The sequence below is a fragment of the Aedes albopictus genome, chromosome 1 (genome assembly GCF_035046485.1).
Source record: "Aedes albopictus strain Foshan chromosome 1, AalbF5, whole genome shotgun sequence".
Taxonomy (NCBI): domain Eukaryota; kingdom Metazoa; phylum Arthropoda; class Insecta; order Diptera; family Culicidae; genus Aedes; species Aedes albopictus.
Genome location: NC_085136.1, coordinates 284,249,740 through 284,270,118, shown reverse-complemented (window position 1 = coordinate 284,270,118; position 20,379 = coordinate 284,249,740). Strand labels below are relative to the sequence as shown.

The 20,379-nt window shown below is 38.4% G+C and overlaps 1 protein-coding gene across 2 annotated transcripts in view; it reads right to left on the bottom strand.

The window, feature by feature from the left end:
* LOC115259710 (dopamine receptor 1) overlaps positions 1 to 20,379 on the bottom strand; it is a 305,831-nt gene that overhangs the window by 142,243 nt on the left and 143,209 nt on the right. For both annotated transcript variants that reach the window (XM_062846922.1, XM_062846923.1), the window contains exon 4: positions 18,120 to 18,249. In XM_062846922.1, coding sequence (XP_062702906.1) covers positions 18,120 to 18,249 — 130 coding nt within the window. The remainder of the gene's footprint in view (positions 1 to 18,119; positions 18,250 to 20,379) is intronic.

The window sequence follows — 20,379 nt, the reverse complement described above, 5'->3', positions numbered from 1 at the left end:
GCTTTCAAGGATGGTGTGCTGAATGAATCCATCGATAAATTTCTCAAAGAGTTTTAGAACAAATAACTGAAAGATTTCAGAAGAAATTCAAAGAGGAGTTTTTAAAGCAATCTACGCATTATGTTTTATAATGCTCTTATGCAAAACTTCGGGGGAACATCAAGTGAAATATCTAAATTTATCAGTGCATAATTTACCATACTTCCCCTTAACGAATCCACGAGCACTGTGCAAAAGACATAAATTAGATTTGATCTAGCTTTACTGCTCTGTGACGAAATATTCCACCAAAATAATCCTCAACATAACCACACAATTGGCGGAAACCTACACTTAAGCTTTCCGAGTGCCACCGGATTCCCACAACCGAAACGGAATTCACCTGGTGCAGAACGACCATCACTCATGCATCTCTCATCGTCGGTATGATATGGAATTCGTGATAATTCCGACGATGATAATGGCGATCACACAAATGATGATGGCTGGCAGAGCATCCATCACCACACCGAAATCGTTAGTCCACGCTGCTGGTGGGCGAAACACCAGCATTTCTCGGGGCGCTACAATTCAATACAATTTAACAACTTTAACTCGGCTTCAATAATGATAATTACGTGTCGCATGGCAGCACAATTTCATCGTAGGTATTCATCGTGTTTTGGAACGGAACGATTCCAGGACATTTGGTGGTGGTTTGGAGAAGAATTCGGGCCAAACCGGTACGATAGAGTGCCACTTCTACAGATGTGGCCATTGCTATCAAATGTTATGGCATGTCGTCGGGAAATGATGGTACATTTGCTATCTCAAATTTTCGGTTGTGTTTACAACATTCCGTCACCTTCCAAGGCAAATTTTCTATGTCATTATGGCATTTGCATGGTTTGATTACCCATGAACATGAGCACTTGTCGGATATCTCACAGTTGAATTGAATGCGATTGTAGCAATAGTACAAGCACACTCAAAATGGAATACAGAATTCAGTTTCCTTTAAAGAAGACACAGAAGGGACCCATAACATAAGAAGCCATCTGGAATACTTCTTTCCAGATAATGCAAATGCCAACTGTTCAAAAAGTGAAGAAAAAAAAAAATAACAGGAATATTCAGATAGCATTTGTAAAGAAATTACCTGCGAAATTCCAATCATTTGTTTTAGAGTGGCGTTTGGTAATTTCTTTGAAAATTCTTCTACTAGTTTTTTTAGAAACTCATTTGACAATTTGTTATGGATTTTCTTTTAGAAATTCAGAACAAATTATTTGAAGAATTTATGGATAACGCCATCCCTAAAGAGGCATTCCGGAAGATATTGCCTGAGGAATAACGAAAGAAAACCCCAGGAATTCTTCAACGAATTATTGGAAGAATTACTTGAGTAAATTTCTTACAATTCCTAAAAGAACGGCCGAAAAAAAAATCAAAAAATATCATAGTGAATTCCGTAAACAAACAAATTTCCAACTATTTCTTGATTGGACGTGTCAAGGACTTCTGGAAAAAAAAATTAAAAAAAAAAAACAGTTGTCAGAGATATTCCCATATAATTTGATAGAAGAAATTCCGAAGAAAAGGCCGATTGATTGATTGATTTTTCTTTATTTGAGAGACTTTCAGCCCTTGGCTGGTTCGTCTCTTTCTTGGGAAAGGTGAGCCAGAAGGGCTCACCTGGAAAAAAAAAAATACAAAAGCTGTCAAGTACTACAAATCATTGTGAGTGTAAGGGGCCCAGAGGGGGCCACCAAAGAGAGGTAACTACATTTCATCGGTTTTGCTCACTTGTTCTTGCTGCTGTCTGCTGTGGTCTTCGGTCTTTGGTACCGGTGGTGTAGGCCCGTGAGGCCCGCCGCTCAGAAAAGGCCGAAAAAATCTTAATAAATTGGCAGAGGAAAAACCGGAGGAATTTCTTAAGAAGTTGCATAAGAAATATCTAAAGGAATTTCCGGAAAAAAAGCTGGAGGATCTGGTTAAGAAAAAACAGCCAGGAGAGCTTCTAAGGGAACTCCAGAAGAAACTATCGGAGAAATCCCCAAAAAATATATCGGATAATTCTCAAAAAAAAAAAAAAAACTGAGTCATGAAAAATGTGTCATAGATAACAATCACAGTAGAAACATTGAAAAAGATTACCGAAGGAATTTTTAAAGACACGGACACGTTTAATGCTCCCAGTGAGCTATTTGCTCTTTGAAGGAAGCACGACACTAGACAACGGACTAGCATGCAACGCCCAGTGGCACAGCCGAAAACTTTTCCTGACAGCTGCGGCGGGAATCGAACCCGCGCTCCTTAGCACGATGCGACTGAAGGCTTGGTGACCTTAGCCGCACGACCACGAAGCCACAATTTATTATCGAATTAGCGGAGGAACTAAAAAAAGTCAGGGAATTGCAGAAGGTATTTCTCAAAAAAATCTCAGCAAGTTGCCGATGTAAGCTGTGGAAAATGGCCAGGATTATTAAAATAAAGTTTCTGAGAATTCCGCAGAAGTTGTGGAATGAATTTCAACCAGAACATGAGAAAAAAATATAATATAACTTTCCAGAAATATAACTTAAAGAAATACTGAAATTGTTAAAGAAATTTCTGAAGTATTTCCTTAGGAATTTTCCTTCCAGAGAAGTTCCTTGAGTAATTACCGGAAAAATTTCAAAAGAAACTGTCGTAGACGTTCCTGAAGGAATTGTGTTATTTTATATGTTTTTGTGCGAAATTATTTGCTCTCTTAAAAGAATATTAGAAAGCTAACTTTGGCATTCTTTAAAATTTTAAGTCTCCCAATTTTTAAGAAAGTTAACCTTTTTAAACAGGGAAATGATTAAATATGTGCAAAAACATGTTGTGATGATGGGTCTCCCCGGAAATCCTTCTGAGTTAAAGAAGTATTTTAGCGAGTCTACAGAAATTTGTCCCAGGCATTTTCCAGAAATTTATTCAGTAATCACCCCACAAATTCTCCCGGAAATATCTCAAAACAATCAATCAAACATTTATTTGGAAAATTTATCAATGGATTTTTGATTAATTCTTATATTTTATAAGCAATTCTGCCAAAATTTCTCAAAACATTATTTTAGACAATCTTGCATCGATTGCTTCAAAAATTTCTCCATTAATTTCTTCAGAAACCTTTTGCTGTTTTCATCAGAGTTGATTTCAGGGTTCATTCAGAAACTCATCAGAGGATTCATTTAAATAACCATCCCAAAAAATCCTTCTTCTTCAGAAATTCCTCCAAGCGATTTGGTAGAGACGAACCAGCCAAGGGCTGAAAGTCTCTTAAATAAAGACAAATCAATCAATCAATCAATCATTCCAAGCGATTCCTGCAGAAAATTTTCCAAGGATGTTTAAAAAAAAATGCTGCTAGGAATGCCTTCATTGATTTATCTGGGAATTCCTTCAGGATATCATTAGAAAATGCATAGTTTCCATTATAATTTTATCCAAATTTTCCTAGAGATAACCTTGAAGTTACTTCAAGAACTGCTTTGTGAAACCTTCTGTGGAATTCTCTCGAAATTGCTCCATGAATATCTTCAAGAAACCATCTTAGAATTTCTTTCAGGAGGTTTCCCAAATTCTTCCAAAACTCTTCAAGAAGTTTCACCGGGGATGATTCCAAAAGCTCTTCTGGGAATCAATCATCAATACATTTCATTTTAGCAAATCTCACAATTTCTTTGTTTTAGATATTTTTTCAGTGAAATCTTGGATGAAATCAACTAAAAAACCTTCTTAAAATTCCCAGGACAAGTTTTTGAAGGAGTTTGTGAGCGAGTTTCCTGGGGATGTTTTGGACGTATTCTAGAACAAGTATCTTAGAATCTGCTGCAGAAATAACTAGGAGAATTTCTTTAAGTATTTCAATAAAGATTTCTGAAAAAAGGAAATTTTTCGAAATTTTGAAGAAATTGGAAAGGAAACTGTCGGGTAAATTCCAAAACAAAATTTCTGAAATAATTCATGGGATTGCCTAAATCATTCATTAAGAAATTGCGAATTTATTATGCTATTTTTGGGAAAGTTCCAGAAAAAAAACTGGTGGATTTTTAAACTTTTTCTTGAAGTTCCTGAAGGGTACTTAAAAACAGTAGATATGGGCCGTAGAAGTTTCTAAAGAAAATACCATAGGGATCTGGAAAATGTTATCTTAAAAAAATGTCAAGTATCTTATGGATACTATTCCGCAGGAGCCTTTAATTTTAAGTTTAAATTATAATGATTTTTTGAAAAGATACAAATGTTTTATGTATTTTAGAGAAAAAAAATAAAACAAGTTTAGCAAGTCACTAAAAGTAGCAATAAAAATTTCAAAGTGACAATAAAAATGTCAAAAATCTAAATATACTAAGAATGAAGTGTTTTGGAATTTGCCGGAATTTTAACATATATTATCGGATAAATTTCTCAAGAAACTGCTAAAAAAATCCATAGTAATTCCCTGAGCAATTCGTGAAGGAAAATACGGGGAAGTCATTATCAGAAGACATCAGTGGATGTCAAAGAAGAAAGAAAATTGCTAGAGGCATTTCTGAAAATGTAGCATGAGGAATTACTAACGAATATTAAAGGAATTTTTCAAATTGTAATTCATAGAAGAAGTGCCGAAGAAATTCAAGAAATCATCAAAGTAAATTCCAAAAGAAAAAGTCCAAGTAATTCTTAAGTGGTCATCAAGGACTTCATGAAGGGTTTTCTAGAAAAATTCCAACAAACAATTGCCGGAGGTATTCCTGTATAATTTGATGGAGGAACTGGCGAAGTAAATGTGAGAGGAATTTCTGAAAAAGTTGCATAAGGAACTTTTAATGAAATTTCTGAAAAAGTTGCTAAAGGAGTTTCTGAAAAAAAAAATTCTCGAAAAACATTGCGCAAAAAAATTTGTGAAAATGGAAGAAAATTCTAAAGGAAAATTATACCACACTGTCATAAATCATGAATCCCTTTTGAAAGCTTTTTGAGAACATCTTCCATGGATTGCTCCAGAAACTCCTCTAGCTAGAAGATCCTCCACAAATTTCTCTAAGAATTCCTGTAGAAAAACTTCCATGCGTTTCCCCAGATATTCAAAGATTCTTTCAGAAATCCGTATGAGAATCCTTAAAGGCATCGCAATTCTTCAGAAATGCCTTCAGCTTTTTTTTTTACAGAGAATCAAAAGTTCAGGATTCCGCCAGAAATGTCTCCAAGGTTTCCTTTAGAAATTTTTCCAAAGATTCCTTCAGAAATTCTTCCAATGTTTCCTTCAGAAATTCTTCCAGGGATTTCATAAGAAATTTCTCCAGGGCTTCTTTCAGATACTCACTCAAGAATTCCCCCAGATTTTTTTTCAAGAATTCTTTGAGATAGATGTCTTTGGGTCCTTCTATCTGGTTCCTTCCAAAACTGTATGAGGGATTACTTTAGAAATTCTTCAAGGATTCGTTTAGAAAATCCTTCTTAAATTTCTCCAACGAATCCTTCAGAATTTTTTACAGGGTATCCTTCAGACATTCTATTAAAGCTTCTCTTTAAAAATCTTTAAGCAGTTTCTTCTGCAAGTTTTCCAGAGAAATGTGTACAGGTTTTTCCTCAAGAGATTTACCAGAAACTTGTTCAAGGATTGCTCTTAGGGATTCGATTGAAAATTCCCATGACATATGTCCAATGTTCAATAGCTCAGGCGAGAACTACTCTAGAGATTACTGAAGGAGTTCTAACTGACAAAATGCTTCAGAATTTCCTCCAAATATTCATATATACATTTCTTCAGAAACTTCTTTGGTATTTCCTCTGAAGACAACTCTTAGAGTTCATCCACGGCTTCTAAAAGGCATGTGTTCAGAAATAATTCCTATGAATTTCCACAGGAATTCATTTAAAAATATTTCAAGTGTTTTTCTTTTAGGGAACTTTACAGAAGCTTATCTAGGTGTTTCTACAAGAATTTCTACAGAAGTGTTTTCAAAAATACGTCATCAGATTGCTCCAAGATTTTATTGAGAGATTTCTTCTGAAAATTTCTCAATAAACTTTTCTAGGAATTCCACAAACAGTTTCTTCATTTATTTCTTTGGGAATGTTCTTTAGAAATTCCTCCTGGAATTCTTTCACGAACGTACTTGGGATTCATCTAGATATTATTCTAGAGATTCCTTGAAGAGTTCCTTCCTGAGGTTTCTTCAGGAATTCTATTGGAGAGTTTGCCTGAAATTCCCTCAGGGGTTCTTTCAGAAATTCCTAATCGTGTTGCTTCTGAAATTCCTTCAAATATATCTGAAGAGATCTCTTCAGGATTTTAGAATTTTTTTTTCAGAAATTCTGCTACACATTTCTTTAAAAATCTCAGAGAGATTTTTTGGAGAATTATTTCAAGGGGTTTCTCAAGATTTTTAAGAGAGATTCTTTCATGATTCAGATATTCCTCCAGGGATTTTTCAGAAATTCTTTCAGGAGTTGCACAAAACATAACTGGCTGAATTCTTAAAAGAATCACTGGAGGAATTTCTTAAGAAATACCTGGAAGATTGTCTTAAAACTTCCCTTGAAAACTCCTAGTTATTTCTTTGTAGATTCTAGAACAAAAAATCCTAAAGAGTTTCTGAAGTTATCTTTGGGGAATTCTCTGATGATACCTGAAAAATAAACCTAAAAATACCTCCTTAACTTCTAGAAAAAAAAAATCATGAGATTCCTCTGTAAGAACTCTGGGAGTGAAGGAATTTCTGCAGAAATTGCAGACAAAGGTATTGGAAATCCTCCAATAAATTTCTGGAAGAACTTCTGGAGATACCTCTGGAGGAATTTGTAGAAGAATTCCTTAAACAAGTTCAGAAGAGATTAGTACACAAAATCCCTAAAGTACTGTCTTAGAAAATTTTTGAAGTAAATTCTGCAGGAACACAATTAAAACTAACATGTTACCGTTTCGTAAAATAAATACAATACCATACAATTAAAATATTTTTTATTTGAATCTTTGAAAGAATACCTGGAGAATTATTGGAAAAAAAATCTGAAAGGAAACTTGAAGAAAGAGAAAAAAATCCAGCAATGCTTAAATGGGGAAAATTCAGGAGAAATCACCAGAGAAATTGTTGGAAGAATCTCTTGAAAATTCTCTAGACGAATTCCTTATAAATACCTGAGAGAATTCCTGAATATTTATATGGAGTCAATGCTGAAAAAATCCCTGGTGGAATTACAAGAATTGTTTTTTTTTTTGGAAAATCCAAGAGCAATTTATAAAAATCTTCGAATCTTTGTAAAAAAAATTCTGGAACTGTATGTTTAAAAAAAAAAGACACAGACAACGTCTTCAGCTTTCAGCTGTACAGACTGTTTTAAACTTAACATTAGACAACGGACAACGGAGCATGCACCAGTGGAAACGGGGAAGAAACTATTCTCATGAAAAGTTTCAACGCCCGAAGCGGGAATCGAACCCTCACCCCATAGCATGGTGCGATTACAAGCTTGGTGACTAGACCGATGCAAATTTTGAAATTTTCGCTCCCCTATGCTTAAACGATCACAATTAGGGTTCTGATCATCCTGCCAAAATTTGAGATTTTTTGGCTCAAATTTGATTGAGCACACGCCATTTAAAGTTTTCATGGAAATGACTATGGAAAAGCTAATCTTTCATTTGCACGGGCTGAAGTATCTATCCATGATGTCTTAAAAATAAAACCGATATGGATTCAAATAGCTTAAACAGTTATTTATCAAAGTTCTGAAGATGCATGAAACGTAAAACCCATAGAAAAATTGTTATTCAATAAAATTTGATTTTAAATCTTTATCAATGCTCTTTTACTTTAACTTTTGGGAACACTGCGAGAGCAAAATTCTTCCTAGTAGGCCAAATGAAAATTTTACAAAGCAAAATGTCAAAATGGGAATGCGATGGCGTGCAGCAACAGCGAGTACTGCTACTCTTGTTTTTTTTTTCGTGATGGTAAATTGGTCGAGGAGTAACAGGATGCAGCTTAGGATGGAGACAAACAGTCGCAAATTGATGATAAGAATACTCCTCCACTTCCAGGTACTCGGGAATACGATATTGGCTCATCTTACAGTTAACGCTTGACAACTCAATCTGAATCTTAATCTGGAAGTGAACGGCCGTCATTTCAACAATTGAACTTCAGGGGATAACGTTCCCTGTCACAGACTATCCGAACTACATACGAGCCGATACATAAATTCAAAGGACACTTTCATTACATTTTATGGCTAGACAAATAAATACAATCATTAAATTTTCCCAGAAAATTGCTCATTTATTCCTAGAAATGTCTTTCCAATGTCATATTGAAATCTAGTAGGATAAAATTTAAGTCTGTGGTGGTACCCGAACGAGTGTACAAAACTGATTTCACTCATTCGAAGAGGGTATTCTGCTTAGAGGGCTCAAAAAGTCGGTACAAGGTACATGGTGGTGGTTGCCGTGCATGGCACCGAATGTAATGGATTATTGACAACCCAATGCAATGTTGTTTTTTGACCCTACAGTCGTCAGTCCAGAGAATACGGAAGTTGTTAGACTCCTTCCTCGGTCCGCGGAAACACAACTTGAGGAAGTGGCAGTAGAACGGATGATTATTAGCAGTTAACATTCTTGGTGCCGCTCTAGCTGCAGCGAATTGTGTTTTTATTTTGACACACTGCGTTGCATAATTTTCCTTGCCTACTAGGCATAATTTACTCCACGCAGTGTTCCCAAGACGAAAAGTAAAACATCATTACTAAAGATTTGAATTAAAATTTAAATGAATAACAATTTTTCTATAGGTTTTACGTGTCATGTATCTTCGGCACTTTGATAGATTTATGTTTAGGCTATGTGAATCCATATCGGTTTTATTTTTAAGATATCATGAAAAGATATTTCGGCTTGTGCAAATAAAAGATTCCATTTTCCATAGTAATTTCCATGCAAACTTCATATGGCGTGTGCTCAATCAAATTTGATCCAAAAAATCTCAAATTTTGGCAGGATAATCATAACCCAAATTGTGATCGTTTAAGCATAGGGGAGCGAAAATTTCAAAATTTGCATCGGTCTATTGGTGACCCTAACCGCACGGCTACGAGGCTCCACAGAGATATATGAAGGAAACTCAAAAAAAAAAACTTTTCGACAAAATTCTGATAATATTCGTGGAAAAATTCCTTCAAAACTGTTCGAAAAAAGTACTGGAACGAATACATGCACAAACTTCTGTAGCAATCCTTGAAGAAACTTTGTGAGCAATATCTTAAGAAGCCTGTGAACCAGTTTCAAAATAAATATTTTGAGAAATTTCTAGAAAAACTCCTGAAGTATCCCAAGGAATACTCCCTGGAGGAATTCCTGAAAGATTTTCTGCAGACATCCCAGAAGAAATTTTAAAAGAAATACAAGGACATGAATCGATTCTAAAGTTGTCCCAGGGGGAATCTTTGGAGGAGTTCTTGCTGAAACCATTCCAAGGAATCCTACAAGAGTCTTTATTATAAAAAAAATCATATCAAAAGCCAATTTTCATCTGCTTCCAATTTTAACAACCCCCGAGAATCGTCTTCACTGCCTCGCTCAACTTAGTTATTAAAGCAATAGACACGCAAGTTCGTTTGACAAATGAGAATTCCTAAAATACCGACTTGCCTCATCTGCCCTCCAGGGTCTCGGAGGCGACATTATTTATGCAAATTGGGATAATTTCTTTCAATCAGCCATTGTAACAGCTTTCTCCCTGCTTGTTGTCGTTGTCGTCGTCGTCATTCCACGACGCGAAATGCCTCCAAGGGGAAATAGAAGATTTCGTCTAAAAATAGAACAGGGAAATCTTTAACATGGCTTAAGGAATTTCCTTGTCATCTCTCGGGTGGGGTAGTTTCGTGCAGCGCCTCCCAAATCCTTACCGACAGCAGGGCAGGGCAGGGAATGATTCTGGCATTTATTCTGTGCCCTCCCAAGATTCAACACCATAAAGTGATTGTCATTCTGCTGGCAATCTCGTCATGTGCGCGTTGTTATTCTCCTGATTGGAGCTTTGCATAGTAACGAAGTCGTTGCCTTTCCGTGTTAGACACTCGATTGAACACGATGCTGTGCGATAATCTTACGTCCAGGCACACATACGCACATCGCACACCCTCCCGGTATGGTTTCCTTTTGCAAGTCGGATTCTGTGTAGGGATACCGGAATCCATAATCTAGTGTATAGTGAATAACTTCCCATCGGAATGCTCTAGCAGTAACTGTACTATTGGAAGTCCAAATCACCATCTCAATTCAGTCGGTGATTGTGCTCAAGTAACATTTGCTGGAATCATGCTTTGCATGGTTTCTGGCTATTTGTTCGGCTGCTTTGGCAGACACCCTCTCGTTGTAGCCGAAGGAGGGGAACCGGTAACCCAGTAGGGTATGTAGTAGGATGCTAATCCGATCAAACAGGAATCAATTCGAGATTTGCCTCCTACGTCCGTATGGTTATTGCGTGTGTTACCAGGGCGAGATGTATTAATCGAGCAATTGCACGGATGTAATCAGTTCTCTGAGAAGACGTTAATGAATCAATTGGTTTCTCTAGAACTTTAGGATATATTTTAGGACTGCATATAGACTGGATTCAAAACTATCAAAGTCTTGTCAGTTTGATTATGACAAAAGCTTTTGTAAAACTCTATTCCGAAAAGAGTGTTTAAAGACAGGAAACCAGAAAGACAGGAAGACAGCAGGAAATCTGCTGAAAATAACAGGAAGACAGTAAGAACACAACAGAAAAATAGCATAACAAAAAAAAAATAACAGGAAGACAGCAAGAATACAACAGAAAGATAGCATGATGAAAGTAGAAAAACAGCAGTTGCACTATAAGATGATAGTAGGAAAACAGTAGGAATACAAGAAAGCAGTCGGAAGTCAGCAGGGAGGTAACATAAAAGCAGGAAGACAGCATAAAGTCATAAGAAACACAACAAAACAGCAAGAATAAAGAATGAAGACAGCAGAAAGATATCAGGATAATAGCAGAAAGACAGCAGCATGTCTATAGGAAGACAGCAAGAACACAGCAGGAAGACAGAAGGAAGATAGTAGAAAGACAATAGTATAACAGAAGGCGAAAGCGGGAAGGCAGCAGGAAGGTAGCAGTAAGACAGCAATAAGACAACAGTAAAACAACAGGATCACAGCAGAGATACAGTAAAAAGACAGAAAGAAGACTGCAGGAAAACAGCAAGAAGACATCACAAAGACAGCAGGGAGGCAACAGGAACCACAGCAGGAAAAAAGTTGAAAAACAGTAGGTGGACAGCAGGATGGCAATAGAAACACCAGGACGACAGCAGGAATACAGCAGGATGACTGTTGGAAGACAGCAGGGAAGCAGGAAGAAGACAGAAGAAAAAAGTAGGAAGACAGCATGGAGACGTCAGGAAAACAATAGAAAGACATCAGGAGAATGAAAGGAAGGCAGCAGTAAACAGCATGTATGTTAGAAACATAATAGGATAACAGCAGGAAGACAGCAGGATGACAGCAGGAAGGCAGAAGGAATACAGCAGAAAGCAAGAATAACGGAAAGATCACAACAGGAAGCCAGCAGGAAACAGCAGAAAGATAGTAGGAAGGCAGTAGGAAGACAACAGGAAGACAGTAGGAAGACAACAGAAAGATAGCAGAACACCAGGAACAAAGCAGAATAGCAAAACAGACAAACAGCAGGAGGGCCCATATAGCCGAGGCGGTAAACGCACGGGTATTCAGCATGACCATGTTGAGGGTGACGGGTTCGATTCCCGGTCGGTCCAGGATCTTTTCGTAAAGGAAATTTCCTTGACTTCCTTTGGCATAGAAAATCTTCGTACCAGCCACACGATATACACATGCAAAATGGTCATTGGCAGAGGAAGCTCTCAGTTAATAACTGTGGAAGTGCTCATAGAACACAAAGCTGAGAAGCAGGCTTTGTCCCAGTGAGGACGTTACGCCAAGAAGAGGAGAGAGGAGGACAAAGAGCAGGAAGGCATAAGAAAGACAGTCAAAAGACAGTAGAAGGACAGTAGGAAGAATGTAGGAAAAAGGCAGGAAGATAGCAGAAAGACAGCATGAAGACAACAGTAAATAAAAGGAACACAGCAGAAAGACAGTAGAAAGACAGAAGGAACACTACAGTAAAACAGCAAGAAGAGATAGGAAAAATAGGAGGAAGACAACAGGAACCACAGCAAAAATAAAGTTGAAAGACAGTAGATGCACAGCAGGAAGACGAAACAAATACAGCAGGACGACAGCAGAAATACAGCAGGATGACTGTAGGAAGACAGCAGGAAGATAGAAAGAAAACAACGGAAAGACAGCAGGAAGACAGCATGAAGACTACAGGAAAACAACAGAAAGACTGCAGGATGATAGAAGGAAAGCAGCAGGAAACAGCAGGTATGGTAGAAACAAAGCAATATAACAGCAGGAATGCAGTACTAATACAGAAGGAAGACAGCATGAAGACATTAGGAAAACAGCAGGAAAACAACAGAAATATAGCAGGAAGACGGAAAGAAAACAGCAGGAGGCCAGCAGGAAACCAGTCGGCAACCTGCAGGAATTCCACAGGAAGTCAACAAAAGGCATCAAAAAGTAGAAAGACAGTACGATGACAACACGAAGACAGCAGGAAAACAAAAGAAGGATAACAGGAAGACAGTAGATAGACAGCAGAAAGTTGTCAGAACAGCAGGAACATAGCAGGATGACAAAACAGAAGGCACCAGGCAGGCAGCAGAAAGACAGTTAAAAGATACTAGAAGGAGAGTAGAAAAGTACAGGAAGACAGCAAAGAGATAGCTGGAAGGCAACATGAATACAGCAGGAAGACCGCAAAAGACAACAGGAAAACAGAAGGACAACCAGAAGACAGCAGGAAGACAATATGAAGACAGAAAAAAAAAACAACAGTATACAGATGGCAGATAGCATGAAGACACCAAGAAGGCAGTAGAATGGTAGCACGAAAATAGCAGAACAACAGGAACATTACAGGATGATAAAAAAGAAGACGGCCGGGAGGCAGCAGGAAGATAGCAGAAAGATGGCAGGAAGAAGGCAGGAAAACAGTTGAAAGACAGTGGGAAGGCAGCAGGAAGACAGTATGAAGACAGCAGTAGCATAGAAGATTGACAAAAAAAAAACAACAAGGAGGTAGCAGAAGACAGTAAAAAGACAGTAAGGCAGTAGGAAGACAGCAGGAAAATAGCTGGAAGACAGCAAAAGACAGCAAAAAAATTGTAGGAACACAAGAGAACAACAGGAAGACACAAGTACAGTAGGAAAGGAATACAGAAAGACATGAGAATAGAAATACAGGATGACAAGAAGACAGGAACACAGGAACACAGGAAGACAGGAAGACAGGAGAACAGTAGAAGGATAATAGAAAGACAGTAGAGATACAGTAGAAATATAGTAGAAAGTCCAGTAGAAAACAAACAGATTCACAGTAGAAATAAAGTAAAAATACAGCAGGAAGACGGTGAAAAGAAAATAGAAAGACAGTAGAAAGCCAGCAGAGAGACAGTAGAATAACAGTAGAAAGACAGTAAATATACAGTAGAAAGACAATAGAAAGACAGTAGAAAGACAGTAGAATGATAGTAGAAAAACAGTAGAAAGACAATAGAAAGTCAGTAGAAAGACAGTAGAAATACAATAAAAAGACAATTAAAAGACAGTAGAAAGATAATAGAAAAACTGTAGAAAGGCAGTAGAAAAACAATAGAATTACAATAGAAAGACAGTAGAAAGACAGTAGAAATACAGTAGAAAGACAATAGAAAGGCATTAAAAAGACAGTAGAAATACAGTTAAAAAACAGTAGAATGCCAGTAAAAAGATAGTAGAAAGACAGTAGAAAGACAGTAGAAAGAGAGAAGAAAGACAGTAGAAAGACAGCAGAAAGACAGCCCAAGCAACATTTTGGTGGCCAATTAGCCTTATAAAGGTTTTTTTTTTCTGAAAACCGTCATAATACCTTATACCTTTTATTTTGGTTTTATGATGGTCCTAAAAGCATCTTCTATTTATCTTTCTGAATACAACATGTTACTTGGGAGACATGAATACAGGAAAACAGGAAGACAGGAAGACAGGAAGACAGGAAGACAGCAGGAAGACAGGAAGACAGGAAGACAGGAAGACAGGAAGACAGGAAGACAGGAAGACAGGAAGACAGGAAGACAGGAAGACAGGAAGACAGGAAGACAGGAAGACAGGAAGACAGGAAGACAGGAAGACAGGAAGACAGGAAGACAGGAAGACAGGAAGACAGGAAGACAGGAAGACAGGAAGACAGGAAGACAGGAAGACAGGAAGACAGGAAGACAGGAAGACAGGAAGACAGGAAGACAGGAAGACAGGAAGACAGGAAGACAGGAAGACAGGAAGACAGGAAGACAGGAAGACAGGAAGACAGGAAGACAGGAAGACAGGAAGACAGGAAGACAGGAAGACAGGAAGACAGGAAGACAGGAAGACAGGAAGACAGGAAGACAGGAAGACAGGAAGACAGGAAGACAGGAAGACAGGAAGACAGGAAGACAGGAAGACAGCAGAAGACAGGAAGACAGCAGAAGACAGGAAGACAGCAGAAGACAGGACGACAGCAGAAGACAGGAAGACAGCAGAAGACAGGAAGACAGCAGAAGACAGGAAGACAGCAGAAGACAGGAAGACAGCAGAAGACAGGAAGACAGCAGAAGACAGGAAGACAGCAGAAGACAGGAAGACAGCAGAAGACAGGAAGACAGCAGAAGACAGGAAGACAGCAGAAGACAGGAAGACAGCAGAAGACAGGAAGACAGCAGAAGACAGGAAGACAGCAGAAGACAGGAAGACAGCAGAAGACAGGAAGACAGCAGACGACAGGAAGACAGCAGACGACAGGAAGACAGCAGAAGACAGGAAGACAGCAGAAGACAGGAAGACAGTAGAAGACAGGAAGACAGCAGAAGACAGGAAGACAGCAGAAGACAGGAAGACAGCAGAAGATAGGAAGACAGTAGAAGACAGGAAGACAGCAGAAGACAGGAAGACAGCAGAAGACAGGAAGACAGCAGAAGACAGGAAGACAGCAGAAGACAGGAAGACAGCAGAAGACAGGAAGACAGCAGAAGACAGGAAGACAGCAGAAGACAGGAAGACAGCAGAAGACAGGAAGACAGCAGAAGACAGGAAGACAGCAGAAGACAGGAAGACAGCAGAAGACAGGAAGACAGCAGAAGACAGGAAGACAGCAGAAGACAGGAAGACAGCAGAAGACAGGAAGACAGCAGAAGACAGGAAGACAGCAGAAGACAGGAAGACAGCAGAAGACAGGAAGACAGCAGAAGACAGGAAGACAGGAAGACAGGAAGACAGGAAGACAGGAAGACAGGAAGACAGGAAGACAGGAAGACAGGAAGACAGGAAGACAGGAAGACAGGAAGACAGGAAGACAGGAAGACAGGAAGACAGGAAGACAGGAAGACAGGAAGACAGGAAGACAGGAAGACAGGAAGACAGGAAGACAGGAAGACAGGAAGACAGGAAGACAGGAAGACAGGAAGACAGGAAGACAGGAAGACAGGAAGACAGGAAGACAGGAAGACAGGAAGACAGGAAGACAGGAAGACAGGAAGACAGGAAGACAGGAAGACAGGAAGACAGGAAGACAGGAAGACAGGAAGACAGGAAGACAGGAAGACAGGAAGACCAATCCAATCCAAATCCAATCCAAATCCAAATCCAATCCAAATCCAATCCAAATCCAATCCAAATCCAATCCAAATCCAATCCAAATCCAATCCAAATCCAATCCAAATCCAATCCAAATCCAATCCAAATCCAATCCAAATCCAATCCAAATCCAATCCAAATCCAATCCAAATCCAATGCAAATCCAATCCAAATCCAATCCAAATCCAATCCAAATCCAATCCAAATCCAATCCAAATCCAATCCAAATCCAATCCAAATCCAATCCAAATCCAATCCAAATCCAATCCAAATCCAATCCAAACCCAATCCAAATCCAATCCAAATCCAATCCAAATCCAATCCAAATCCAATCCAAATCCAATCCAAATCCAATCCAAATCCAATCCAAATCCAATCCAAATCCAATCCAAATCCAATCCAAATCCAATCCAAATCCAATCCAAATCCAATCCAAATCCAATCCAAATCCAATCCAAATCCAATCCAAATCCAATCCAAATCCAATCCAAATCCAATCCAAATCCAATCCAAATCCAATCCAAATCCAATCCAAATCCAATCCAAATCCAATCCAAATCCAATCCAAATCCAATCCAAATCCAATCCAAATCCAATCCAAATCCAATCCAAATCCAATCCAAATCCAATCCAAATCCAATCCAAATCCAATCCAAATCCAATCCAAATCCAATCCAAATCCAATCCAAATCCAATCCAAATCCAATCCAAATCCAATCCAAATCCAATCCAAATCCAATCCAAATCCAATCCAAATCCAATCCAAATCCAATCCAAATCCAATCCAAATCCAATCCAAATCCAATCCAAATCCAATCCAAATCCAATCCAAATCCAATCCAAATCCAATCCAAATCCAATCCAAATCCAATCCAAATCCAATCCAAATCCAATCCAAATCCAATCCAAATCCAATCCAAATCCAATCCAAATCCAATCCAAATCCAATCCAAATCCAATCCAAATCCAATCCAAATCCAATCCAAATCCAATCCAAATCCAATCCAAATCCAATCCAAATCCAATCCAAATCCAATCCAAATCCAATCCAAATCCAATCCAAATCCAATCCAAATCCAATCCAAATCCAATCCAAATCCAATCCAAATCCAATCCAAATCCAATCCAAATCCAATCCAAATCCAATCCAAATCCAATCCAAATCCAATCCAAATCCAATCCAAATCCAATCCAAATCCAATCCAAATCCAATCCATATCCAATCCAAATCCAATCCAAATCCAATCCAAATCCAATCCAAATCCAATCCAAATCCAATCCAAATCCAATCCAAATTCAATCCAAATCCAATCCAAATCCAATCCAAATCCAATCCAAATCCAATCCAAATCCAATCCAAATCCAATCCAAATCCAATCCAAATCCAATCCAAATCCAATCCAAATCCAATCCAAATTCAATCCAAATCCAATCCAAATCCAATCCAAATCCAATCCAAATCCAATCCAAATCCAATCCAAATCCAATCCAAATCCAATCCAAATCCAATCCAAATCCAATCCAAATCCAATCCAAATCCAATCCAAATCCAATCCAAATCCAATCCAAATCCAATCCATATCCAATCCAAATCCAATCCAAATCCAATCCAAATCCAATCCAAATCCAATCCAAATCCAATCCAAATTCAATCCAAATCCAATCCAAATCCAATCCAAATCCAATCCAAATCCAATCCAAATCCAATCCAAATCCAATCCATATCCAATCCAAATCCAATCCAAATCCAATCCAAATCAAAATCGTTTACCTAGAACAACAAATCAATTTTCATAAAGCTTTCTGACAATCTTGAATAATACAAAAGTTCAAGGACATCATGCCCAACCAAATGAACTGGTATATCATCCTTCCGTCATATCAATTCAATTTTCCATACATTTCCACAGTATCATCCAACTATGCCAGACATATAAATCACCGGTGAAAACGGCAACCGTGCTATAGGTCCAAATTTCCAACACTTTCCCTTCGGAGTATAGGAATGAAAGGTAGTCTTTGCACATTTCAACTCTTTTCCCGTTAGGTATCTTCCAATATCCCAACAAACTGAAACGTATACATGGATGCGGATGGATCCACAATTCCACAGCCGGCTTTTCCAGCTAAGACCCATCCAGCTATCCTACATATGTTGGCCGTCGGAATGCCCGATCGGGCCGGCACCGGCACCAGCACCAGACAGAACGAAGATTAATGCCTTTATGAAGTGTTTTCGGAATAGGCTTACCATACCGTCACCGTCGTCCTTGCGTCCGACCGACCGACCGACGATGTTCCACCACTATTTGTACAGCTGCTGCGTTTTCATATGAAGATTGTAGGTATGTATGTCAGCAGGAGGACTTACCTGAGCGGATCCTTGATGTGGATGTACCGGTCCAGCGAGATGGCGCACAGATTCAGGATGGAAGCGGTTGAACACATGACATCGAACGCCACCCAGGTGTCGCAGAACTGGGCCCCGAAAATCCAGTAGCCTGAAGGGAAAATGGGAAAAATGAAGATGAGTTAAATGAATGTATTGGAGAAGGTTTTCAAGGAATGTTGATTTTTTCTTAAGGTTTTCAATCAACATCGAGTGAAATTTTCTCGAAATATTTTTTTAAATTTCGCGAAAATTTCTACCGGTATTGTTTGGGAATGTCTGGTAAAATTTCGAGTGAATTTGTAGCAAAATTCCTTAGTTTTTTTTAGTGAAATTCTTGAGAAATTTTTGATGAAAATCCGTGAAAATTTCAGGTGAAATTCCATGCGAATTTCTGGAAAATTGCTTGGTCATTTCTGGTTGAATTCCTGGGGAATTTCTGCAGAAATAATTGGAAAAATTGATGTGAGATTTTTTGGAAATTCTGGAAAATTCCTTGAGCAAAAAAATCATTTGAAATTTCTGGTAAAATTTCTTGGGAATTTTTGGCGAAATTCCTTGGGAATTTCTAGTGAAATTCCTTGGGAATTTGTGGCGAAATTCCTTGGCAGATTCTGGCGAAATTTCCTGGGAATTTCTGTGGGAATTTCTGGCGAAATTCTTTGGGAATTTCTGGTGAAATTCCTTGGGAATTTCTGGTGAAATTCCTTGGGAATTTCTGGTGAAATTCCTTGGGAATTTCTGGTGAAATTCCTTGGGAATTTCTGATGAAATTCCTTGGGAATTTCTGGTGAAATTCCTTGGGAATTTCTGGTGAAATTTCTTGAGAATTTCTGGTGAAATTCCCTGGGAATTTCTGGTGAAATTCCTTGGGAATTTCTGGTGAAATTCCTTGGGAATTTCTGGTGAAATTCCTTGGGAATTTCTGGTGAAATTCCTTGGGAATTTCTGGTGAAATTCCTTGGGAATTTCTGGTGAAATTCCTTGGGAATTTCTGGTGAAATTCCTTGGGAATTTCTGGTGAAATTCCTTGGGAATTTCTGGTGAAATTCCTTGGGAATTTCTGGTGAAATTCCTTGGGAATTTCTGGTGAAATTCCTTGGGAATTTCTGCTGAAATTCGTTGGGAATTTCTGGCGATTTTACTTCTGAATTTCTGGTGAAATTCCTTGGGTATTTCACGTGAAATTCCTTGGGAATTTCTGGTGAAATTCCTTGGGAATTTCTGGTGAAATTCCTTGGGAATTTCTGGTAAAATTCTATGGGGATTTCTGGTGAAATTCCTTGGGAATTTCTGGTGAAATTCCTTGGGAATTTCTAGTGAAATTCCGTAGGAATTTCTGGTGAAACTCCTTGGGAATTTCTGGTGAAATTCCTTGGGAATTTCTGGTGAAATTCCTTGGGAATTTCTGGTGAAATTCCTTGGGAATTTCTGGTGAAATTCCTTGGGAATTTCTGGTGATATTCCTTGGGAATTTCTGGTGAAATTCCTTGGGAATTTCTGGTGAAATTCTTTGGGAATTTCTGGTGAAATTTCTTGAGAATTTCTGGTGAAATTCCCTGGGAATTTCTGGTGAAATTCCTTGGGAATTTCTGGTGAAATTCCTTGGGAATTTCTGGTGAAATTCCTTGGGAATTTCTGGTGAAATTCCTTGGGAATTTCTGGTAAAATTCTATGGGAATTTCTGGTGAAATTCCTTGGGAATTTCTGGTGAAATTCCTTGGGAATTTCTATTGAAAATCCGTAGGAATTTCTGGTGAAACTCCTTGGGAATTTCTGGTGAAATTCCTTGGAAATTTCTGGTGAAATTCCTTGGGAATTTCTGGTGAAATTCCTTGGGAATTTCTGGTGAAATTCCTTGGGAATTTCTGGTGAAATTCCTTGGGAATTTCTGGTGAAATTCCTTGGGAATTTCTGGTGAAATTCCTTGGGAATTTCTGGTGAAATTCCTTGGGAATTTCTGGTGAAATTCCTTGGGAATTTCTGGTGAAATTCCTTGGGAATTTCTGGTGAAATTCCTTGGGAATTTCTGGTGAAATTCCTTGGGAATTTCTGGTGAAGTTCCTTGGGAATTTCTGGTGAAATTCCTTGGGAATATCTGGTGAAATTTCCAAGGAATTCCTGGTGAAATTCATTGGGAATTTCTGGTGAAATTCCTTGGGAATTTCTGGTGAAATTCCTTGGGAATTTCTGGTGAAATTCCTTGGGAATTTCTGGTGAAATTCCTTGGGAATTTCTGGTG